This window comes from Pholis gunnellus (genome assembly GCF_910591455.1).
Source record: "Pholis gunnellus genome assembly, chromosome: 4".
Taxonomy (NCBI): domain Eukaryota; kingdom Metazoa; phylum Chordata; class Actinopteri; order Perciformes; family Pholidae; genus Pholis; species Pholis gunnellus.
In genome coordinates, this window is record NC_136530.1 from 23,803,215 (window position 1) to 23,830,119 (window position 26,905).

Sequence of the window (26,905 nt, forward strand, 5' to 3'; positions counted from 1 at the left end):
TGTTGTTGTAACAGGTTGCGAGGTACTTGTCTGGAAAACCCATCTCCGGGGTCTGAATCAAAGTTCTTCAGCGTCCGCATGCTGCCTGGTGAGCAGGCCCATTTGTCAGGAGGTGCACATCTCTGCAGCTCTCTGCGAGCTCAGCAAACCATCTCTGTGGCTCTGCGGAAGCTCTGCACAAGCTTTTCCACGGAAGTATAAATTAGGCATATGGTGGAGCTGCTATTTGAGTCACCTTATCAAAGGTAAATATATAAAGTCCAAGAATTAAGTGCAAAAGATGGTCCTCGTATAGCAGTATCAGCACACACTGTAGATGCTACTACTAGCATCAAAAGTATCAGTTTGAACTTTAGAGCAAAGTCGAAATAGGGACATTTCCATGACATTTTATTTGCCCTGTGCCTCTAGGATTTTGCCTCAGAATCCCACTGAAACGCCCAGAGCAAACACAGACGGAGCAACTGTCCCTGCGGCTGTTGATGTTTTACCTTTTATTTATCTTAGGAAAGGTTTTGCTAAGCGTGCATGTCCCTTTCTTGTAACCGCAGACATCTAGATGTTGGCCTTTGAGCAGCATTAGCGGAACAAATGGGAGCAAAAAGCGGTTGTTTTTGGAGGCGAACACATTACTCATTCCTTTTCAGTACCGAGAATGTCCCAGCTGGTGTGGGGAGTCCAACAGATACAAACTTGATTCTCTCACTTTCAGGCTACTGCTGCCTTTGTAAAAGTTCACTTAACTCGTCCAAAATATACTTTGTGTTAAGATAACAGCATTATTGCTCCTATTTGTGGGATATACAGTTGAAGACATATATTGTATCTGCAGTAAGTTCTCCAAACAGCATGTTGCCTTTCTCCCCTGCTGATTCCATACAGTCCAACCAGGAGCATCATCATGTACCCCTCTTCACTAGGAAGAACAGAAATGACACTCCTCACAGACAAGACAAGCACTAAACCATTTCCTGGTCTCACATGTTTCAACTCTGTGAGGCAGAAACAATTCTTTCTTTCATTAAAATGAAACATGAGATGTCGGATAATCTCATAAATATGTGTTGTATTTCTTTTTCTGCACTCATGCTGGTAGGGGGAAAGAGGCAGGCCTTTGTTTGGGGGCTTCCTGGCTCACAGGAAGTGATTGCAGTGGGACAGTGAGGGACACTCATCTCTTGGAAGGGGGAGGGGGGGTAATGCTGGAAGACGTATCCCTTTTTGATCAAGGCTTGCTGACGGATCGCCCGGAGAAAGGCAAATGGGGATCATACCGCGGCCTGATGACAAGAGGCCAATTTTGATGTCCCTTTTCTCTCATTGCGGCGCTTCTCTTTCAAGCCCAAATCTGGTTGAGCAGCCTGGGAAAATGGCTTTTTACTCACCTTCCTTGTCACAGAGATGAGAAGACGAGTAAGAGCTAAATTGAATTCAGATGAATGTTGAGACTAAATAAACTGCGTGTGTCTTAATTCTAGTTGCGATGAATAGGCTCCTGATTGCTTCATAGACATATTTTTGTCTAGTTTGCCTGGATGACAAAAACTCATCAGGAGTCTTTTAGCTGTGGTCATTTCTCTGCCTTCATCACTGGATTTGATTCGTGCACTATTCATTCACAAATGAAGACAAAAGACAAAGTCTGCCACAAAAAGCACACCGAAAAAGGAGAACATTCAGGATCTACAATTCCCTGAAAAGTGGACAGAGTGAGAATGAAGCGCTGAAATAAAAGCTGCCTGTGAGCAAAAACAAGGGCACCGCTTCATTTTATCCCAGATTGTTTTATTGGAAAACATTGACCCATGTGAGAAACGTTATATTTGAGAAACATCAAGCTCCATATTCAGTGTAACGATAACCTCAAAGGCCACATGTATTCACGGTGCTTATAATGTATTAGTGGAACAAACTCTACACTGTACTCTCTCTACAAATCCCACCTGGCCGTATATTGGTTGCAGATGTGGCTCTCTAATTCATAATGAACTAATAATGGTTTTGTTAGTGCAAGACTGTTTTCCTTTCCTCCCCCCCTTGCACACATTTAGATGGAGATAATCTGTGCTGGAGGTGTGGCAGCGCAGGAGAAGATATTGCACCATACATGAAACATACTGTGGAATGTGTTGTTGCAAGATAGCAGGCTTCGAGTTGTCTGAATGTGAGACGCTCATCGTGAATTTGATGGATCATTAAATAACAGATTTTCTTCCTTTAGGGCGTCACCTTTCTGTAAGAATCAACATATGAGCTCTCCAACCAACACAAGAGAAAGTTCAGCACCCTGTTTAATTGAATGTCTTTGACTGTAGTTGTGGCAAATTAAAACCACATGACACAGAACCGCAAATGAATGACTCCATATTTTGATTGTGCGCTGATATAAAGGAGAGCTCAAGGACTAGACATACAAGTTATAGTAGAACAAGAGACGGAGATGTAAGAGTGTTAATTAAAAGCCTGATCCTGTCTCTGAGTCAATATTATTAAGCAGTATTGAAATAAAATTGTATTAAAGCATAGAGGTCAATTATATTATGCTCAGTGCACATTTTACAGGATATGTTCTGAATTTTTCTTTTTTTTAGTTTTTCACAAATGTTTTATTTTTTCCATACAACAATAACATCTAAGAACTTGTAGGATTATAGGTGTGATTCCAATAACTGCAGAAATTGTAAATCTTAAAAAAAAGTCACGTTTTACTGTAAAATGATAGATAATTTCCAAAATTCACAACAGGATTTTTTATAAAGAAATATGCTGCTTCAATCCATATTTTACTAAGGTAAAAAAAAAAAACTCAACTTAAAATCTGTATAAATGTTCTTCTATATGTATATCATATCCACTTATTTGTGTTGCACCACATCGGGGTCGTACGCTCACGGTCCCACACACCGTATGCATCGCCTTGCGTTACTTTGCTTCCTGTACTTTTATGTATGCTGTGGGTGATTTAAAGTAAGCCTTCCTCATTACTCTGAATTATGATTTTATATTCATGCTATTTCTTTATTTGCTTCCAAGTCTGAGTCACACCGTTATGCGTGCAGCCGATGACAGATTAGGATTATTCTATGGCATACACAAATGTAATTATAGTCTGATCTACTGATCTATATCTAGAGATATTGTAAGTCTAATTTACACATTCACACAGTCGGTGATTCATTACCAGCTGTTCTTCCTGCATTTAACAGCTGCAACTGCATTGCGTTTTAGCCTTGATTATCTGTTGAACCTCTTCGCATTCATCTAATATTATGGTTTACGCCTCATGTGGAACATATATTGTGATTGGTCCCTTTTATGTGAACGCGCTCATGGCCAGATCGAGAAACTCGCCGAGTTGATAACCGAGTCGATAACGTTGAGGGCCCGTTTAGCGTGATGGCGGTTGTTCGGGTTAGTTCAGCCAAATAAAGAAAAGATACCCCAAGGCCCCAGGACACCTTGAGTATTTGCAACCAGAATACCCACATCCACATGTATTCTCTACAGAGCTGAAGAGATCTATATGAACACGTACAGCCAGGCCACTGTGGGTAATCCTTTTGATTACTCGGTTGTTTTCATGAGGTGGACTCAGAGACGATTCTGTGTTTTTGGATGAGAGCATCAGGCAGTTCTCAGAGGAGGGCACAGCCTCGGACCGAAGGTTCAAGACGAAGGTGGCAGTGTGGAGCAGGCGAGAGGAAGAGTTGATGAGTAGGACCTCACAACAAGAGTTTGTCTTTAATGGTAATCTTTTGCTCATCTTCCGTTGTCGATCAATGTGACTCCCATAGTCTATTGAATACAGAATAGAGCCCAGTAGATGGAAGAAGACCGTGAAGAGACAGCGGGCGACCGTGATGGCGACTCATCTGATGAAGACGGAACAGCTGCAGAAGCAACACCGGTAAAATAAAATATACACACATCCATTTTTTCCTTTTCTCTTTTGTTCGCAGAAGCAGCCAAAGTTCTGCGCCCATGAGGAGCTGTGTTGCTGAGGAGGACGTGACAATTGAAATGAGAACAAAGGACATTGTCAGGCCCACAGAGAAGGTTCAGGAAGAGATATATTTCTAACCTCAGTGAGTCCAGTGACCTGGTGGTGGAACATGGCAGACACTCTGCCGAGACTTTCAGACTTGACAAGCGGGTATCTTTGTGTGCAAGCATCATCCACACCCTCAGAGCAGACGAGTTCTACTATCAGCCAGAAGTGGGCCTGTCTGTTACCTGAGAAAGCAGAAATGTTGATTTTTCTGAAGAACTGCTGAGTGAAGCTTCTGTCAGATGCAAAGGTCTTAGGTACGCAGGAGGGAGGCTTAGACACTTGACTTGCAATTGTTGGTTTTGCAAACTATTAACACGGATTCATTTTATCTTTGACATTTTGTTCTTTTGGACTCAGGAGGTAGAGCAGTCGTCTGGTAATGACAAGGTTCTGAGCTCAATTCTGGCTTCTAATACATTTTTATTTGTGATATTATGTTAACAGACAACTTCAATTTGTGTTTAAAAAGTTGATGTTTTTATTTAGTTAGAGATACGAGGGTAAATGGACTGTACTTGCATAGTGTTTAGTCTTCCGACCACTCAAACCGCTCGAACACGACACGCCCATCACCACACCGATAACAGGGGCTGCCATGCAAGGTGCCACAATATATATCATACTTTGACTTTTGTATTCTTATTTCAACATACTATACTATGACTTTATAAGAATGTTTACGACATGCTATACTGTGACTTTTTTCGACAGATGACTTATTTTTGAGTCTTTCTGACATAATATACAATCACTTTTTTCGACACACTATACTGTGACTTTTCAGTACTTTGTTGACCTTTTACTAATATACAAAGGATTTTTATTACTTTATCTGACACAAAATTAAGACTTTTTCAACACACTCCACTCTGACTTTCTATGATTTTATTTGACTTTACAAGGATTATTTATTACTTGTTTTCATTGCCTATACTAAGGCTTCTTCTTTTCTTCTTTTATTTAATATAATATAGTATGACATAATATGCTGTCACTTTTTCTTTTTCGACATACTATACTAAGACTTTTTTTCATTAGATGAATTTCATTGTGACTCTTTTCAGCAAACTATATGATGACTTTTTTGACAAATGACTTTTCTACATGCTAATCACATGGCTATACTACATACTATACTAATATAATATAGTATAACTCAATATGTTATATTTTTCAACATCATATACCTTGGCTTTTTTATTACTTGTCAACGATAATGAGACTTTAAATTATTATTTTTTTACATTATTATGAATTGTTTCACAACTTTATATGATATGTTTCATGTACTGTATGACGTCTTTAGACATACTTTACTCTGGTTTTTTTCCATATACTATTTTGTGGGGTTTTGTATTTTTTAACATACTATACTATTTTTTATTACTATATTGACAAACTCTAATATGACTTTTTTCCACATACATTATTGTTTTATATAAACGCACCTACATACACCTGGCATTAGGAGTGTTTATGCCATAATATTACTTTTCGCTTACTTTTTTTTCTGCACACTTTGATTGTTTTGATATTCTGTATTTTCTTTTTACACATTTTTTTCAACATATAATACGACAGTTCATTTTTCTTTTTGGACATTCTATACAATGCATTTTAATGACTTTTTGCAACATACTATAATACAACTTTGTATTACCCTTTTCAATACACTACACTGTATACTACACTATACTACACCATTTTTAAGACTATAAACTATACTATGATCTTTCATACTTCTTTCGACTTTCTATACTAAATGTATTATGACACACTAAACTATTTTAAAATGTTATGAAATCTTTTATAACATAAAGCACCAAAGTCACATTCACACCACATCGGCCTTCAGAGATATCCAACATATGGCAGACCTCCCGTTTAATCACAGTTTCTAAGATAGCAAGCAAATAGTCAATTTATGTGAATTTCATATCAGGCTAAACTATCAATATGGAAATGGCTTCTGCTGTACATGCTGCCAAATTCAAGATCATCCTATAACTCCCTTAAAAAAAAATATCTGCTTATGATTTTGAAATACCACAGACGGTGCCAAACATGTCACGTGTATTGAGCCGCTTATTTTTTATAATTTATCTGTATGGATTTGGCCAATCGCCCTCTGCTCAAATCAAGCTCTGAGGAAAACGGAGGAAAAGGTCTGACCATGGATCGTGTTTTTTTATTTATATCCTGTGTGTCTACACAGAATGATCTCATGGATTGGAGAGCTGGGGCTAGACTCAGAAATAGAGCCTGACATAAATAATTGGAAATCACATCTACTGTAGAGGTAATGCTGAGTGCCAGGTGCTTTAGAAACCTCCCACATATCCATTATTTTTGCACTGCACACTGCGCCTTCAAGCACACAGAATAAGTGCACTTTGACAAAAAAGATGCCACAGTGTACGGAGAAGTGTGTCATCCTGCCCTGTGTTGTGAAGCTCATTCATTCTGTGCAACGACCACAGCTAGAACACGTGCGGTGTGTTGTACCAAAACTAAAACACCTTCCTGTTGCCCTCGTAGATTTTACATCTTGTTTGACCTGTGAGTAAAGCTGCATGTTCTGTATCATTGCAGCGAGTGTGTGTGTGTGTGTGTGTGTGTGTAGATAAAGTTGATTCTCACTAGGGAATGTTACCTCTGCAAAAGAGGTGGCAATACGGAAAACAAGGATGATAAAGAAAAAAAACTAGGGAGAGAAGGCAGGAGGAAATCCAGAGGGAAGAGGACTGGGGATATTGAAATTAGTTGCACCTGTTTCCTTTAACCCAGCTCCAGTTTCCCTCTACAAACGCATGCAGATTACCCATCAAAGCCCCTCGTCGCTGCCTCTACTCAATGGATCCTTTGTTGCCAGTTGTTAGGGAGGCGGCCCACAAAAGTATGTAACACAAGCAGGCCACATTGCTCTGGAACTTACAGTACATGCAAGCCTCCGTCGACCACCACAAGAATAATAGTCTTTGTAGACACGGAGTCTGTGTAACACTCCGGTCTGCATGTGAGACACTGTTGACAATCTTTTTTCGGATGTGACCACAACAGTTGCCTCGACTGTCAACACTCTAAAGTGGGCCAGTAGTAGCTGTTTGGAGAGAGGAACAGGGTTCTGCCACACAGGCCTCAAACCACCTGTGGAAAAAGGGGTTTTGCTTGTTTGCGTGCTCACTGAGACACAAGGCAAATATGCAAATGTACAAGGCGCTGGTATACTACTTGTGCTGGTGCTACTAATACATGTAACACATGGTCTCCAACGGTTTTACTCCGATATATTACAAGACCCTTCTGAGAAGTGAACAGTGTCTCTTTGTGTCTTCCAGGCTCTTAAAAAGTCCAGAGAATATTTACAACTATTAGAATTTAGTAGGAATTTGAAATATATACATATCTTATAGCATAGGTCTGGTGGTTTTCTATTTTTTCCATATTGTCAACATGAATCTGACCAAAACCAACACTGAATTGATCCCACTCCAAACGCCTGCTATATTCCTCTTTGCCACAGAGCTTCACTGCTCTCCAAAAACTATTAAAAACACATGAATGAGCCACACTGTTGCACCGGGTGACATGTTACTTCAGCACTATGAAAACACACACCGTAGCTTATTCTGAATCAGTCCCACGCACACTGTCCTGCTGCTGTAGATGTTCTCACTAAACGTGTGTTAATCCGCAGCGGAAAATAGTCCCAATTTACTTATGTCTGAGAAACGTTTGCTGAAAACTACAGGGCCCAGCTGTTTTAGTAAATTGCTGAGTCGTCAGATAAAAATATGTTTGTGACTTGGGACTGAGTGCAAATAACATGGTAGAGAAATCAGAAAGTTCTTGTTTTTATTGGATTTGTTTTCATTGCTTATAAAAAATAAAATAAATGTTTTTGAAGGTAGGGTCTAATCATTACAACATATTTTAGTCAAAAGATTATAAATCTAAACTTGCTTAATGCTGTTTTAAACTTAACTGATCCACTGTGGCTCGGTCATTATAAACATACCTTTTTCAAACCCACATAACTTTATTCTAAATGCAGAGGTCGCAAAGCTTCCAAAGAGAACACATATGTCCGGGTGATAATATTTCCATTAGATGGCATCATGCAGCCATAAAACGTTTTGGTTTGAACATCAGACGGCTTCAACAAAGAGTTGGACCAAGATGATGCAGATTTTAACCTTAAAGCTTCTTCAGGGAAATAAAAGGATCAAACTACATGTTACAGCCCCGAAAGTGAAACATATAACAGAATACATCATTGAATAATACCGTGTAAAAATGAATATAAAGCCTTGTATCAGTAAATAAATAAATAAAATTAAAACTTTATTTTAGACTTTTTAAAACTGTATTCATTTCTAGAAACACTTTGAGTTACTCACTTTACTTTGAACTTTCAACAGTGTTATTTATTGATTTAGTTGATTACATATCTGACTCATCTAATAAGCTGTAACTGCTTTTTGTCAGTTTTTTATTCCATTTTTTTTGTTTTTTTGCAAACTAATAACTGAAACGTATCACTTGTTTCAGCTTCTAGGCCGCTTGATTTTCGATTTAGCAAAACACTGATTCATTTACAGTACAGGTGTATCTCCAGCACCCAAGCCCGATCATATAAAGTATACGCTCACAATTTGAATTGTGACTCTGAAATGCTCGGCTGTTGCTTCTTCTCTGCTGTCGTTACCTTTGTAAGGTTGACAAAGTGTTCTTGAACCTGAAATAATCACTATAGGACGTTACAACAAAAGAACTCCTGATGAATCCACCGATAATGATGCTGACAGCTGCTGCAGCAACGTGAATGAATCTCAGTCATACTGTATACAGAGCTTCTGACTGACGGCCTCCAAAATCAATATCATGTATGGATTTCACATGTTTTCACCATAATCTGGAGCCAGCAGCTTTCCTACTTCCCCCCATATGGTCACCACATAATTGAAAACACTTAAGAGGAGTGACATTTTGGTCACTGTGCTCCTGATCCCGGATCAGCCAGTCCTGTGCACAGCTGCTGCAGTCTAATAGCACTCATTTGAAGAAAGTGTCCTTGATTACGTTATTATCAAGACCATTTAGCGTTTCGGTGAGAGAAGTACGGGGAGGAGTGACAGCGATGTGGTGAAACAGAGGTATTCTCCGTCATTGAATTGGATGCTGATAGGTTCAAACGCTCACCTCATGGGACGCGTCTGACAATGAACGCTGCGGCGGAGGCAGGGGGTAAAGGGGGAGAGAACGTTCTGCATTGAAGCGCTAATTGGAAAAATTAGATCTATGAAAGGCAGCAAGTGATCTAGGCCTTCAACCTACGTCTGTGTACCGCTGTAGCAGCACAAAGAGGGGGCAACAATAAGCACTGAGGAGGAGAGGGGGGGGGATAAATAATTTAATCCATTATCTACTCTGCAAAGCTCATCAGCACTGCTACACAATGGCCACGATTGAATTGCTGATTGCATTTCTCTCCTACCCTCCAGGAGAAAATGCCCATGCTCCACTATGCGCTTTCAGCCTGCCAGAACAACCAAGAGCAAGAGAAAGACAGAGAGGGAGAGAGAGAGAGAGAGAGAGAGAGGCAGAGCCGTGTAGAGTGTCTCCCACCAAGGTCAAACTACAATACAGCAATCTAATTAAGAGTATCGGAGAGTTTCCTGTACAGGGTCATCCTCCCTGTTGTGCGCACAGGCTCATAATGCCCATTATGTATTACATCATGTACTCCTACATGTAAATGATGGATGTGATGCTGTGATCTCCCCCCGTCCACATTATTCTTTAATTGATAAGAGCGTAGTTGTTTGACAAGCAGTATGTATATGCATGGATTACTGCTCAGGTTAAGCGCTGTCTGAGGTTTGTCGGTCGCTCCAACACTTTGGTCCAAACTGAAATATGGCAACGACTATTTGATGGACTGCTATGACAATTTGAAACAGAAGTGCATGGTCCCTGGAGGATGAACTGCAATAACTTTTGAGGATCCACTGGCTTTTCTTCTAGCGCCACCATGAGGTTAACATTATTGCATTTTTAGGGAAATGTCTTGACAACCATTGAATGGATTTCTGTGAAAATGTGATATTCATGGCCCCCTGAGGGTGAATCCTATTGTTTGCGGCAATTCCCTGACCGACATGAGTTCACGTTTGTAAATTTGAGTGAAATGTCTTGATAACAATTGGATGGGAAGACTCTTCTAAGAATCTGGCTAAGAAGAAAAAAGTCCAATCCGCTGCATGATATAAAATTATTTTAAATCATTTCCAAGGGCTACACATTTAGTTTGGATTAGGAGTTTATCATGCAGTGGACAGACGATGTACTCATCCAGATGGTTTGGAGAGTCTTTGAGGATCCCAGATATCCTTTCAGAGCAGCAATAAGTCATGTTAGATGACATTTAGGCATTTTCAAACATTAGCGGGTATTTATAGTTTAGAGAAATAAAGGCTTTAAATGTAGAGTCAGAAACTGGAGCAACATTGCGCCTAAGAAAAGCCTCATCGAGCTTCTAGCACGGCTGTAGATCCTTAGTCTTGGCTAACTATCCTCTTCACTTCATCAAATCAAACGTCTCAGTGCCTCTGACATGGTGGCTTAATTTTACCTTCCATTTGAGTGTGGTTCATTTACATAAAACACAGCGAAAAGTATAGTACACATAATAGTTCCCTTCGGCCAAGCGCTTTAAGGTCCTGTCCACAGTCCCAGTGAGGGGCAGTCAAGCTGCCTCTGCTCTGCTCTGTTTGTTTTATGGAGCAGAAAGTGAAACCACTTTGGGGTCAGCTAGCTGCAAAAAACTGTGCTGGGTCTCCTATGATCTGCCCGGAAACGGGTCCAAAACCGATCCAGAGGGCCATTCCTAGTCATCCAGCCAACTTTCATTGACAAAAAGAGGTCATTACTCTGTGCACAGTTACAGCAATAACTGGATCAAATGCTCTGGATGGGGCTGTAATGGAGACATTTTGCTCATGTTAGGGCTGCTGGCCTCTTGTAGAGATGGCTGTACAGGAAGAGGCACATCATTTAAAAAGAAAAAAAAAGTCCAAAATGTCCCCTTTCAAAACATGCAGCAATTTGGGTTCTCCATTCGCACACCCTGAATTAATTTGAGTGCTGTCATTATGCAAGTACAGCACAAATTGTCCAAGACCAAGTGAAACTATTTATAGCTATCACAAGGCCTGAGAGCCAAGTGTGCCTAATGGTGTCATTTGTATTGTTAATGGTAATGCGCTATTAGTTTGTTCCATTTGGCTTTGCACAGGTGCATTAATGGGGGCTTGGTGAACCGTTTCAGTCGGTCCACGCTCCCTCGCTGCTCTGTCGAGGCTTTTAGGAAGGACCACGGCTCCCTCTTGTGGCTCAGGGGCAGAAACCAAAAAGTGTTTACTGGCTGGAGTCAAGGTTAGGAGAGAAGCAGGAAACAAAAGGCAACCCTTTTGTTGAATAGATGAAATCAAGTCTCTTATTGTGGACAGGAACACCTGCAGAGTCCTTAAAAAAAAAGATCCCAGAACTGTCAAAGAACAACAAAGCAGAATAGACTTTTGAATTATTGTGTTCCTAATTAACCTTCAAGCTCATCAGCCACAATCGATATAGAGTGTGGGCCTTTTTTTTTTTTTCTAATTGAGATGAAGTAATTATCAGACTGTATTCATCTCGTTAATGAAACAATGTTCCAATAGGCCTGCAGCTAAACTGTTAATTGAGTTTCTATTTTCTGAGACTGGCAGCCTCTCTCCTTGTGTCCATGGCCACAAAGCGTCAAATATGGTTTGGGGCCTTTGTGCTCGTCTCTGTGTCGACACAAGAACAGGCTGTGGACGGGTGGAGCGTGCTAGCAGCGTCTCCCCGCAGACACCCCTCCCTCCCGTCTGCGCTGCCGTCAGAGAGGAGGCAGGAGTTGGTTAATACCGCCGACTACAGATCATCCCGTCCCAGTCTGTTATTTCACGGTTTCAGTGGTTAAGTACTCCATGTTGAGTGAGATATAGCGGGGCAATTAATCTGTAATTATGGAGCCAAAAGAGGAGAAGTGGAAGTCAAGAGCTACTGGGAGGAATGGGAGTCACTGCAGGAGGCCCGACGAGGGTGCAAAAACAAGCCTGATTGTAGCCGGAGCCACTTTATACAAAATAAAAGCTTCTATCCCGACGTAATCAACAGGAGACTTTACAATTGTTTGTTTAGTCGATTGACGGAGAATTAATCGGCACCTATGTTGATAATCAATTTATCGTTGCAGTCATTTCTACGAGCAAAAATGGCAAAAACGTTCCCGGGTTCATGTCTTTTGTCATTTCAAATGATTCTAAACTGAATATCTTTTGTTTCGGGCTAAACAAGCAATCTGAAGATGTCGTCATGGGCTTCATGAAAGTGTGACAGGCATATATATATAATAATATATTATACATATTGTGTTATTTTGGTATGAGATTAATTGAGATGTTTCTATGTTTGCCTTTTTGCTGCCGTTTTCTCCGGTGCCGCCCCGACGTTGACATTTCTGGTTCTAGTGAGATGTTTCAGCAGCTGTCAGATGGATTGCCGTGACATTTCCTACACACATCAGTGTGAACTGTGATTACTTTGTTGTTCCATTTATATTTCCTCTTGCGCCATCATCAGGTCAATATTCCAATACTTCAATTGGTTTTAAGATGAAATGCTTACCAAATATGACATCAGGCCTCTGCTGTAGTTTGTGTCTAGCAGATAATAGCATGCAAACATGCTAAATGAAGATGGTTAACATATTAAACATTACATCTGCTTAGCATCAGCACGTTAGCATGTTACCATAGCATGCTGGTATTAGCATTTAGCTCAAAGCACTAATAGGCAAGGCGAGTTTATTTGTATAGCACATTTCAACAACAAGGTAATTCAAAGTGCTTCACATAAAACCATTAAAAGCATCAAAACATAAGGCAAAGGAAATGTAAAAACAATTAAGAACATTGATTGAAACATTAAAAACAGTCATTAAAACACTAAAAAGCAGTGTAAGAAATAAAATGCAGTAGTAAAATGCAGAAATTGATTATCATCCTTGAATGTGGTTGAATTAAAGGCAGCAAACAGAGAAGTCTTCAGTCTGTATGTAAAGGAGCTGAGGGTCTCAGCAGACCTGCAGCTTTCTGGGACTCTGTTCCAGATCTGTGGAGCAGAACAACTGAACGCTGCTTCTAAAAGTTTAGTTGTGACTCTGGGAACAGGAAGTAGACCGGTCCCAGACCACCTAAGGGGTCGGGATGGTTCATGAGGTAGCAGCAGATCAGAGGCGTACCATTCAGTGCTTTATAAACCAACAGCAGCATTGGAAAGTCAATTCTTTGTTGGACAGGAAGCCAGTGCGAAGACCTCAGACCTGGAGTGATGTGATCCACTTTCTTGGTCTTATTGAGGACTCCAGCTGCAGCGTTCTGACTGACTTGTTACAGAGACCTGTAAACACAGCGTTACAGGAGTCCAGTCTACTGAAGGACAAGTTTCACCAAATCCTGTTGAGACATAAGTCCTCTAGTCCTTGATGTGTTCTTCAGGTGATAGGAGGCTCATGTTGGAATTGTCTTGGTTTGGCTGTTCAGGTTGAGGTCTGAATCCAGAACTACAACTAGATTTCTGGCTTGGTTTGTGGTTTTTAATGTCAGCGATAGAAGCCGAGCGCTGACTTTCAATCGTTCGTCCTTGGTACCAAAAACAATGACTTCTGTTTTATCTGTTTAATTGAAGAAGATTCTGGCACATCCAGTTGTTGATATGTTCAATGCAGCCCTCGTATGGGATTATAGTCCCCTGGTGATATAGTCATGTAGATTTGTGTGTCGTATCATAATTATAACACACTTTGTTGTTTTCCATAGACGTTAGTAGACGTTGAGGTGAGTATATCTGCATGAAGAATTTAAGCCAGCTATAAAATAGGATAGATTATCTTTTTCAGGGTTTCTGTCTGATAAACCTTTGAGGGGCGCAATATATTTCTCAGACAGACCTCATCATAGGACTTGACTGTAAAGTCAAATTTGTATCAGTCTCATCAGGATATTTTCTATAATTAGGTGATTAATAGCCATACTGTATGTGGTGGTTCTGCAGTAACTGCTTAGTGTTTGGACAGAATGATAATATTTACGCTGAACAAACATTCCATAGACGCCAACTTACAGGCAGGGAAGGTCCACTAGGAATACTACTGCAGAGTATTGTACCGAAATACCTCCTTTGGCCAGACGTCCTTTTTAAGAGCTAAAACATTGAGCTAATAAATTCATAGTGAGCGTACATGTCTGTATGAGTGCATACTGTATGAGTAGGTCTACAAGTTGTGATTTTGATCCCAACAGGATAACAAAATATGCCAAATAGTCTATTATTTGTTATTGTAAAGGCCCTTCTAGGGAATGAGCAGTAGCTAAATATGCTGCGATACACTGCGTTGGATAATGTTGTGCTATTCCCTGTTTATGTATTTGTCCATACTAAATAAAACGTAAAAAATGGGAAATGTAGAAAGCAGTGATTTTAAAGCTTGATCATCATTATGTAGAGTCTATGTGCTTTATCCATACGAGTCTCTGCTACTGCAGCTTTAAATGGAAGAACAGTTCTTAATCAGTAATAACTATGGCGGGATATCAACGTTACGAGCTACTTCCTCCTCATCAGTAGTACACACATTAGACAGAGTCAAATACAGTAAGGACAACATGAGCCAGGAAAGTTACAGTTATGCATTTATGTTTAGATTGTTAATGAGGTGTGAAACAGAACACTTGAATACAAACAGAGAGAACATGATTGTGGGATCACTGGAAAAAGAACACTAACAAAAAGTCCACAACATTGTAATAAAGGCACTCAGCTCGACCTCCACCTCTGACCCTGTGACCACGTCAAAGCTCAGCCCTGCACTCCAAACATTGCATTTGTTTTACATTAGCACCTTTCTGCTGCTCCCGCTGTGCTCTCTTCACCGGCTACAACAGCAGCTATCCGTTCTATCAAAGACGCACGTCACTGCCTCCGTGATTAAATACTTGTGTCTAAAAGTTGCGAACATCTCAGAGGGATAAAAAATACTTGTCACGCACCAAAAGGATGCAATGGTCCAATGTTTCTTTCTTTTTCTACCAATTGGTCACAAAACATGTAATACAGGATGTACAAACGCAGCTCTGATTAGTTTTTTTTTGGTTACAGAAAAACCCATTTAACGATGGTTTTAAAACTAGTTGAGGTTTGAAGCTTTTATCTTGACGCTTCAATCAGAAAGCGAACACAGAACTGCACGAATCAAAAGGCTGCTTGGGTTTGGCTTTTGAGAAGTCTCTCATTTCACCCTCATCTGGGTTTGAATTCTTTCTCACCGTTCAGACTGACTGTTTATATCCATGTTAAGTTCTCTCAACAGCTGCTCCCGCAGTAAAAAAAAAAAGAAGAAAGGTAGACACATTCCTCATAGAGAGTCCACAGTACGGTGAGAGGGGTTTCCTCCACTGAAACAGGGTGAGAACAGGCTTTCAGCAGCATCACTTGATGAACTTCCTCCCAGTGTAAATGAGTCTTAGTGGTCTCTTTCCCGGCTTCCTGTTTTTAGTTGACTTTGGGGTAGATCTTTTCATAGAAGAAGCTCTGAGCCAGGACGTAGAGTTCTCCATCTTTCTCCCTGACAGCGTGGGCGCGCACAAACTGAAACTGCTCGAGTGCAAACTCGTAAAACTCATTTTCAATTTTCCAGATGTCGGACTGCTGCAGCTTAGCTATCGTCTCTTTGGTGGGGGGCTTTTTGTCCGTGGTCTTTCGCAGATGGGACTTCTTTCCTGGAGGAACAGAAGGAGGTTTAATGCCAGTCTAGACCAGTGGTCCCCAACCACCGGGCCGCGGACCGGTACCGGGCCGTGGGTCATCTGGTATCGGGCCGCGCAGAAAGAGTAAATATTATTTCCGTTTTTTTGGAAGTTTTATTTTGAAAAATGACCGGATTCTCTCGCAATTTCATCCGCCTGTGCCTCTTGACATGTCAAGACGCTTCTCTCGGTCACGTGATTCGTTACCTCAAAAAGTAAGCCCGCAAACTAGCGAAAATGAGTAAAACACTTTTGGAGAGCTTCTTTGCAAAGAGGAAAAGGCCACTAAGGAGACAGAAGAAGAGCAGAGAACTTCCAAGAAAAAAAGCTTAGTTTAACCGACAATATCAGGAGTCTAATTAAATATCAGAGTATTTATGAGGCGTCAAGCCCGCTCTGCAGAATATGTGGCGACAGAGGAAGATCAGCTGCTGGAGATTGTAAATGACGGTGGCCTTAAAAGTATGTTTGAGACAACAACTCTGCTGGTGTTTTGGATTAAAATCAAGGCTGAATATCCTGAGATCGCCACAAAAGCACTGAAAACACTACTTCCATTTCATCCTATCTTTGTGAAGCGGGATGTTCTGCAGTGACAGCAATCAAAACAAAACAAAGTAGACTGGACATGAGGAACACTTCGGGTGTCATTGTCTCGTCGCAGAGAAACAAGCTCGGGGCTTCAGATTCAGCGTTTTTGTGAGTTGTATTTATTTATGCATTATATATTTGTTTTAATGCCAGTCGTCTCATTTTATTTCGTTGTTTATCCGCCATACCTTGAATGCCGGTCCGTGAAAATATCGTCTAACATGAAGCCGGTCTGTGGCGCAAAAAAGGTTGAGGACCTCTGGTCTAGACAACACGGGGTTACCACGGTGAGCAACAACGGCTCAGTAACACCGATGTTTCACTTGATGATTTCACCAGCAAGAGAGCGCACGAGTGGACACCACAAACAGGAAAACTATTCAACCAAATTATATAATAACGACCGTTTGGATTAATCGGCCAATAACCCTATTTTGGAAATAAACATTTACTTTACAAACTAGATTAACTGTTGAATTAATAAATACCTAAATAACAATATAAATCTGGAACATGAAGATCATCGTTGGAACACGTTTCCATTATATTTGTTACGAGTGCCACTTCATGAGGTCTTTAACAGTTAGTCACACAAGCGGCCCTCGTTCTGTGTGTGGAGCCTCAACATAAGACGGGGATCACGATGTACAGCCATCGGCCTCTAGTCCTTACCGCTTCTGTAGAGCTCTGTGGCTCCCTTGAAGAAGCGCGGCAGTGCTGCCTCCAGGATCATGATGAAGTCCTCCAGCTCCTCCGTGACCCCGACCAGCAGGTACTCGTTCAGCAGGTTGTACTTGGCCTGCTCCAGGGCCCATCTGCTGCCTGCAGTCCTGCACACAAAAACAGAGAATGAAACGTTATCAAGGAACCCCTGATGAAATATGTCCACAACTCACTTCTGATATTAAAAGCTCCGTGATGAGCTTCACTACGTGCTGTAGGGCGGAAATATCTAGATACAAAATTTCAGAGAAACGTTGCGATTGAATGTTGAATGGCAATTAGATTACACCAAGCATACTGACAAACAGAATCATACAGCATAATGCAGTGGCTTATGGTTGAGGGCCTTTCCAGGGTTCCTCTTTATGTATTCAGCACATTTACCTAGACTGTGTCTAGGGATGTCACGATAGGACATTTAAATATTACCATTATTGTCAGAGGAAATATCACAGTTATTAACCAAAATACTAATAAGCCTATAGCTAATGAACAAAATGATTCATTTTCATCACTAACTTTTACATACATTCAAATTATTAGGAAGTAAAGGATTGTATTTTCTTTATATTTAAAAACATCTTTGCATTCATATTTTGAACGAGCTGCTTAGAGCTTGAGTTAGGAAGTTAAACAGGCCTCTTTAATATCCGTTTTATGTCTATTTATTTATGTGAAAACATTTCCTTCAAACAACTATTTCATCAGTTACTAAAGTTACTAGTCTTACTAGCGTTACTAACGTTACTAGCCTTACTAACGTTACTAGCCTTACTAACGTTACTAACGTTACTAGCCTTGCTAACGTTACTAGCCTTACTAACGTTACTAGCCTTACTAACGTTACTAGCCTTACTAACGTTACTAGCCTTACTAACGTTACTAGCCTTACTAACGTTACTAACGTTACTAGCCTTACTAACGTTACTAACGTTACTAGCCTTACGAACGTTACTAGCCTTACTAACGTTACTAACGTTACTAGCCTTACTAACGTTACTAACGTTACTAGCCTTACTAACGTTACTAGCCTTACTAACGTTACTAACGTTACTAGCCTTACTAACGTTACTAGCCTTACTAACGTTACTAGCCTTACTAACGTTACTAACGTTACTAGCCTTACTAACGTTACTAGCCTTACTAACGTTACTAGCCTTACTAACGTTACTAGCCTTACTAACGTTACTAGCCTTACTAACGTTACTAGCCTTACTAACGTTACTAACGTTACTAGCCTTACTAACGTTACTAGCCTTACTAACGTTACTAGCCTTACTAACGTTACTAACGTTACTAGCCTTACTAACGTTACTAACGTTACTAACGTTACTAGCCTTACTAACGTTACTAACGTTACTAGCCTTACTAACGTTACTAGCCTTACTAACGTTACTAGCCTTACTAACGTTACTAGCCTTACTAACGTTACTAACGTTACTAGCCTTACTAACGTTACTAGCCTTACTAGCCTTACTAACGTTACTAGCCTTACTAACGTTACTAGCCTTACTAACGTTACTAGCCTTACTAACGTTACTAGCCTTACTAGCCTTACTAGCCTTACTAACGTTACTAGCCTTACTAACGTTACTAGCCTTACTAACGTTACTAGCCTTACTAACGTTACTAACGCTACTAGCGCTACTAACGCTACAACGTTACTAGCTCTCCTCCTGCCGATAACACAGACTTCTTGTTCACAATGTATCTCTATCTGACAAGAAAGCATCAATGCCGATCTACAGATTGCATATTTCTTAATGATCGGAAGCAAAACTGTTTCTCACACAACGATGGTTAAACTGTGTAATTAACGACATGACATGACATGTTCTCAGTTTAAGGATCTTGTTGGCGGAATGTCTGTTCCCTCTGGCATCGTTCCAGCTCTTCTCACTGCTTCAGGCATCCTGTACTCACTGTGTTCCGTTTGTGATGTTGCAGGTGCAGCCCACTCACCAGCACTCTGAATGGTGGCCGCAGAAGAAGGGGATCTGAAGCCAGAGTTTCTCCGGAGCACAGTCAGACCCGCCCGACGACACACACTCATCAAAGGTCTGAAAGACAACGGAGACACTGTCACACATTCCCGTACGGGCAAACATTAGGCAAAACAAAAAGGTTTGCTGAGACAAATAAAGACCTTTTTGTCTCCTTGTTTCCTTCGCCGTAGACCAGGTCTGTAGTCGTCTCCGAAACGTAAGAAGTAGTAGTACGACACCAGTCGCTCTATGGGCTCCCTCACCACGTTTATGTACATGGGCTTACCCGTCGCCCCATATCTAAATACAAAGAAAGAGGCTGACACGTTTCATTTGCATTGAACAGACACTTGAGGATTAGTTTCAAGTCCAACACACATCAGAACATGAAGCTGCCGTCTAATTAATAGCGTTTATTGAACTACAGAAACAGCGTTTCCATCAGTGAAAGCGTGGCAGCATCAGGGAGGGAACTGAGGCTGCAAGTTAACAGGCGCTCTCTCAGAGAGGACGCTTACACCATTAGGATAATTACCTGTGATCGCTGAAATGATAGCGTCAGGGGAGATAAGGACAACAATGCTATTAATCAACGCTAAAGCACAGGTTAGCAATCAATACATGGCCTCCCTTTATCTGCTCTGCTAACTGTCTGGAACGCATCTGGATATTAATGGTATTACAGGAAATGAAGGGCTTTACTTTGAGAAGTCCAGATAAGCTACATGGCCGTGGTAGAAGCCGGGCTTCATCTCTCTCCATGAGGTGACATTCCTGACAAAGCGCACCTGTAGCCAAAGATAATGGAAACTAATCATGGAGCAGCAGGGAAACTCCAGCAAATGGAAAAAAACAACAGCAACAACAGAAAAAAGAAACACTGGGACAGAGAAGTGAAAATGGCTGGCTTAGCTGAAGACTAACACATTTGGATTCCTGCTGGAAAGACATGGAGTCTGTTTCACATTTTAAAAGGATGTAGTGAGTCTTTGCTGTCGACTTTGTCAGATGGTTTTAGTGAGAACTGATTACCTGGCAGTCACGTTGGCTCACTGAGGCCGTTGTGTTCAGCAGATGATCTCAAAAAGGAAGCCCATCAGCTGACTGAATGGCTCACACACTTCCTAATTAGATGTGCTTCTACCAAATGAATTAGGTAAAGGACAAACACACTGTATCATACGTTAGCTAATTCACATGTGAAAAGCAACCCATGCTTCTCCTTGTTCTTTTATTAGTTTTAATTCAACAGGTGATTGTAGTTGGGTGTCCTGCTTTCATTCATTTGACCTCAGTGATGCAGTCGGTGAAATGTTAGTTTTGTTACGGTTGACTTTAGTTTTAAGTTGGTGCAACTGTGCAATGTGGCGAGTTCAGTTCAGCAGTGTTCATTTGACATTTAAACTTCTCACTCAAACCGATGTTCAACTGCTGCTGATGTTTTTTAAAATCAGGCAGAAACCTCCGCTTCTGAAAAGTGAAGCTGATGAGAAAGCTAAACTTGCATTCTCTTTACTGGCCACCAGGGGGCGACTCCTCTGGTTGTTAAGAAGTCTATGAGAAAATGACTACTTCTCTCTTGATTTATTACCTCAGTAAACATTGTAAACATGAGTTCATGGTCTCAATCTCTAGTTTCAAGTCTTCTTCAATACAGCATGATGTTCATTTAGTAAATGATGGTCCATTTAGAGTCAAACAGACCATAAAATGCTTTAGGGCGGGCTTACTGTGATTGACGGGTCGCTACCACAGCATCTTAGAACTTTAACCCTTTCACTGTGTGTCTTCTGTTCATGAAAGGGAATTGTAACATTTTGGTCACCTACAAATGTTTTGTTCAGCACTTTGTACTTAGCGCCGTCACTTCTGGTTGCAAAAAAACAAAATGCCAAAAGTCGAGGCTTCAAATCCTAAGTCACAGTAACTATGGCCACTTCTAATATACAGCTCATGTTTATCATAGATATATCTGCATTTGCATCTTTACCACAAAGAACCGGGTTTGGATGGATCTTTCATTCTTGCGTTTTGTGTATTTAGGAGAATATTAGCTAAATTTACTGAAACTATAGATTAACATGCAGACACACTGAGGTCCTATCACGGTCCATTCCCGGCTCCGAGTAGTGCCTGCAGTCTTCCTGTCAAGCTGCATACGAATAAGTCCATCAAAAAGGCTGAAGTGTAAATCGTGGGGCAGAAAACACTGCACCTCTCTCTGCTGCCGCGAACCTTATTGTGCACGGCAACAATTGAAAGAAGGCAACTGGGATGAATAAATCAACATTCTTTCCGACTGAGAGGATCTGGATTAGGGTGGCGGGACAATAAGAGGAAAATGTTCAGAGACATTTCAGTAAGAAAAGCTGAAGCTAGGAAACTTGACACGGGCACGAGGGAGGCGTGACCCCCTCGTCTACAGCGGAAGTTACACCTTTGCTCAACAGCATGAAACCAAAATGACACTACATCAATTCACAAAATGTTATAATGCTGTAACTCTTACAATCTAAACATGCTTCATGATGTCTCACATGAATTACTAGAAAAAGTACCAATTTGTTTCTGAATAGCTTTCCTACACCGCCTCCGTTTATTACTGTTATCTTTGAGAGCGTAAAAACACGACACACTCAAACGCATTGACCAGTTTTGGCTGAGCTAACTGCTATTACTGGATACATATTTGAATGTTCCTGTAGTAAAATGAGTCGGGCTCCGATGAGCCAGCGGACTGGTTCCTTCCCCCTCGTCTCTGTTCTATCATGTGCAGAGTGAACGGGCACTAACAAGCCACAAATAACACCAGCATAGCTTTGAGGCATTTACGCCTATTATATGAATGCACTCAGTGTAGCAGGCTGTAATATGTGCTGTGCCGCACAGTTTGCATGTTCTCCCCCGTAGCAGCGTGGGTTCTCTCCGGGTTCTCTCCAGGTTCTCTCACAGTCCAAAGCTTAGGTAAATGACTCTAGGTGTGGATGTGAGCGTGAACGGTTGTCCGTCTGTATGCGTCAGCCCTGCGATAGTGTGGCCAGGGTGCACTCTGACCTACAGCAGTTGCTGGAACCTCAATATTGTTTGCCACCCTTCAGTTGTTATAGTTCTGATTCACATATTTTTAACTACATAAACCCAGATTGTCTGTTGTGGAATGTAAGTAAATGTACACATTATATAATAATATAGATAGGTACACAGTTATTCATTTCCCTCGGGTAGGCTACGGCTTTCATTGAGAGCTTGGACAGAATAGACGGTATAATCAGTAGCTAGAGGCGAGTCTCTGTATCGGTGACTTACAGAGAGCCTCAGCATAGTATTTTCATGACCTGATCATTAAAAGTAGGCTCTGTGTGGGACGCACATCCTTAATACACATGAAAGCTGATCAGAAAGATTTCAGGCGCAGTAAACTGTTTCAGCTCCGATACTTATTGCTCCACCTGGTGGACCGATAAACCACTGCAACTGATTCCTACATATGGCGCCATAGGATCGTTACGAGTCGGACCCACGTTCACTACATTATCGCGGGGGATCTCCTTTCAGCCGAGGACCGGCAAGGTCTCAGCGGTGGCCGGACAACGCCTTGGTAGCAACCTGTCAATCACAAGGTGGCTAAAGCAAACACTGCTTTAGGGACTGTTTTACCCAAATGGACCATAGTTTACCAAATGAACATCATGCTGTATTGAAGAAGACCTGAAACTAGAGATTGAGACCATAAACTCATGTTTACAATGTTTACTGAGGTAATAAATCAAGAGAGAAGTAGAGTCATTTTCTCATAGACTTCTATACAATCAGACTTATATTTGTAACCAGAGGAGTCGCCCCGTGATGGCCATCAGGAAGAATGCAAGTTGAAGGCACTTCACTATTTTAGACCCTAACATTTAGTTACAATGCAGGAAAAAGGCTACAGCTTTTACACTGTCTAATGGATGTTTTGCTAAAAGTCAGGAATTTGATACCTTAATTTGTTTGCATTAATTCATACTGGGATGTTTGCTGAAATTGATTGGATGTGGCACAGCCCTACCTAGAACATCTTCCACCAGCCGCCACGGCCCTATAGTTGTTTTTTTCATTTCAAATCCATATAGCTGGAAGAGTGACTACTATCTATCCATCCATCTGTAATCAACTACTGAAAAGATGTCCTTCAGTGAATGATAGCGTTATTGGTTTCTGTGCTGACCATGAAGCCTTTAATGAAATGTTACCATTTGATGGAAAATAAGGAAAGAAACGCAGCACTATTAAACTGCCACCTTTTATCCGGCATGTTCTTTCTACATAACTCACTGACGGATCTAAAACGATGAGACAGTATTCAGAACATAAACAGAATCTACAGTAACAGACACTGCTGCTGAAGTTCCACATTGCACAGATGGGAGGTCAGACCGTTAACATCGTTAGATTTTTCCCAGCATATCTGTGTGAAAATGGTTCATATTACAACCAGTACAGCTTTGGCCACAACAACGGCGGCTTACTTTTAGTTTCACGTTTTCAGCTGTGACGATCAAAGCCTGTCATAAGGGGAGCATCTGTTATGACAACAAAGGACTCCTCTGTCTTTGTTTCTTTCTTCTTCTCTTTGTTGTACTACGGACCAGATTATTAGTATAATAAGAGAAATGTGCTCATGCGAGAGCTGGAGTCAAGTTTCTATCCGGCAGCTTTTATAGGCTGCAAATCTGTCTGTAAAAAGTCTTTGCCGTCAAAGTAAAATCGTTTAAATCATGTAATAAATTCATTCATTCATGTTTTGAGTGGTATTTTCACGTCGCTGTATCTGGTTTTAGTTTGCACTGTTCCTGCATCTGACGGCCGTCGGCCTTACCTGGTCTTGCAGAGACATGACGGGATTGTTTTTGGTTGTATTGATGTGCAGTACGTGGAAGCGATTCTTCCCGCACAGGTCGTAGGCGATGTTGGTGAAGGACGTGCTGGCCGTCTTGGGCACTCTGTTGTAGATGATGACCGTGTCGTCTTTCTCTGCCGGCGGGGACGACTCCCGCCCGGCATCTTCGCTGCGGCGCTGCTCCACTTCAGCCACCTCGTGTCTGGCAATGGTATGTTCTGTGCAGGCACAAAAAAAAAATTAGATATATACCATAAATTATCATAGATGTATGCTTTGGAAAAGACTGTCAGATATAGCCCGTTTAAATGTTTCAATTGTTTGCAGCAAGTGTTTCTAAACACAGACAATACGATGTTTAATTGATATGATTATGGACTGGCTGACATCCTCTGCTGCCTGGGTTTTAATGAGACAAAAGTTAGTTGATGCTTATTGTTATTCTCATTTGGCAGCACACACAGTAGGTGTGAGGCCACCGACACAACAATTAAGAACAAGACAAAGGCACATCTGTTAAAAATGTAAAATGAAGTCTCGTCTTAATTAAGGAACGCAACAAAGTCCTACAAATACAATAACACTGAAACAAGCAATTAAGCTTTTGATGATTATATTGACAGCAGGCATAATTAAAAGCGTTTTTCTCCCACTTCTCGTCTCCACTGAAATGTTAATTAAAGCCAATTACTGGAATGGCCTTGACAGTATCTCTAGAATGAGCTGTGTGTCGCTCAATGTAATACAGGCGTCACGCTGCCCAGCCAGCCAGCCCACCCGGCGTCTGAACATGAGGAGAGAGGGGCCACGTGTCTGCAGGATGTTAGTCGCCTGCACTGAAAGGCAGACGGAGGCACTTTGCTCCTGACCCCTGTAATTACCCTCTTCTTAAAGGCATACAGTAAATGTAGAGGCGGTTAGTGTCTCTCAACGTGGGTTTAGCTTTACTGAATATTTACAATATTGACCTTGCACAGCAGCTTGATTCTCGCTATGTCACGAGAGAAACGCATACATCACACCATCCAGAGGGTCAGGCTGTTTTTTTCTGATCACTTCTAACAAGTACTACTGTACAGTAACTTTTTTCATCCCCAAGGAAATTGTTGTCCAGCAACTGCAATACAAAGTATAAAAGTCTACGATAACAATGTTGTATACTGGCCTGCAGTATCATAAGAGGCCAGCCAGCAGTCTACCCATGAAATTTATTGAAAAAGGGAGAAGTCAAATTCACTCTAAGTAAATATGTGACATACATTTCTCCAAACAGTGTCAGTCTGCTGTACAGTTGGTGTCCCCTTACACCAGCTGAAATGTTTATTCTTTTGGTTTGAAGTCAGTCACCATGACTCACTGCTAAACAGTGGGCTTGATATGCCTGTATGGACTTACTGCACATTCATCAAAAAAAAAAAAGTCTTCAAGCCTGAATGACACTTTGAGGGAATAGTTTTCACATTTGAATGCCATTCACAGAGCAATGGTGAAGGTATTATTTTATGTTGTAAGTCTTCATTATGCACTCATTTGCTCTCCAACGTGTGTGCTGTATGAAGCTTTGCAGCATGAGCAAGATGACCTCGTTCAATTTCAGTTGAATTGCCTTTGTTTGACTGAGGATTTATTGATGAAAAAAGAAGAAAAACTAAATTATTCGTGGGTAAAGTATGACAGAATGGAATGTGGCCTTTTCTAACAATTGCTGTTCGTCAAAAATACGTGCAGAAAAGAATTTTAGTAAAAACACATAACCTATAAAAGTCGCTTTATAAAACGAAGTATTTTTTGTTTTCTCAAACTTAATTCTTCATAAAAGTCTCTTAATGTGGTGTGTTAAAACTCCGTCATTAACCTCGTATGCTTCAAGCGTTAACACGAAATGTAACTCCGCTCTTTTGTCGCAAACATTTTCGTCCCGGAGTAACTATTACTTTAAAGACCCAAACAGCACTTTTCATCCACACATTAATTATGCAACAATATAGGACAACAAAGTGAACGGGACACCTTTGCTTTGGTCTTAACGTACCGAGTTTGGCTCTCGACTCCTCCAGTTTCTGGATCTGGTTCTCGATGAAGAGCATCGCCAGTGCGAATGCCAAAACAGCCAAAAGCTGGAACTTTGCGGGCATCATGGTCCTTAAAAGCCCCATCAAACCACCAGATGAATCATTCCGCGGATACGATTAAACAGTGAAACGTCTCAGATCCACTGCTAATGGCTAATAAAGCAGAGCTACCTAAATTGCTGCGTTATGCTGCTAACCAGCTAACTACCTTAGTCCAAGTTGATTTACTTTGCTGCTGTCTGTTTAGCGCCATTAGCGTACACCCAACAGCCGTGGCTCACGCTGCCGTCATCTTTAAAGAACCAAGACGCTCGTCACTGCGTATGTTTTAAATGTCTAGCTTGCTTGCTTTTCACCCCACTGACAGCACGCAGAGTCCATAAGCTCCATTTAAATGCGACTTGGTGCTGGAGGAAAAATACATCGTCAAAAGCGACTCCCAACTTATGTTCAGCAGCGTACAGGGGCTTGTTGCAGCACGTAGCTGCACTGGAGGGTAGCGTGTTATTGTAGGCTCACAAAGCAGTGTGAAATGCGCCTACCGCCACCTACTGGACCGGAGGGTTTATACCACGGCAAAAACTGGGCAAAAACACAATCAACGTAGAATAACATGGGTTTTAAATGTTCTATTCTCTGCACAAATATTGCAGTGTTAGTTGTGTGTTTCTTTTTTTTAAATTTCCACTCATCTTTCATTGGCTCTCAGCAGT

At 41.1% G+C, this 26,905-nt stretch overlaps 1 protein-coding gene across 1 annotated transcript; it reads right to left on the reverse strand.

The window, feature by feature from the left end:
• Window positions 1-14,822: 14,822 nt before the first annotated feature.
• hs2st1b (heparan sulfate 2-O-sulfotransferase 1b) lies at window positions 14,823-26,651 on the reverse strand. Its single transcript, XM_079157646.1, has 7 exons — window positions 26,153-26,651; window positions 24,100-24,338; window positions 19,944-20,029; window positions 19,403-19,541; window positions 19,219-19,316; window positions 17,206-17,363; window positions 14,823-15,915 (listed from the first exon to the last, which is right to left on the reverse strand). Exons 1-7 carry the CDS (start codon window positions 26,274-26,276, stop codon window positions 15,689-15,691), a joined length of 1,071 nt encoding a protein of 356 aa, XP_079013772.1. The 5' UTR covers window positions 26,277-26,651; the 3' UTR covers window positions 14,823-15,688.
• Window positions 26,652-26,905: the final 254 nt, after the last annotated feature.

Coding starts and splice junctions, on each gene's coding strand:
- hs2st1b (XM_079157646.1), bottom strand. CDS start 26,276: ATGGGGCTTTTAAGGACCATGATGCCCGCAAAGTTCCAGCTTTTGGCT. Junction 20,030..24,099: donor TCATGTCTCTGCAAGACCAG/GTAAGGCCGACG, acceptor CTTTGGCTACAG/GTGCGCTTTGTCAGGAATGT. Junction 19,542..19,943: donor GCTTATCTGGACTTCTCAAA/GTAAAGCCCTTC, acceptor CTTTGTATTTAG/ATATGGGGCGACGGGTAAGC.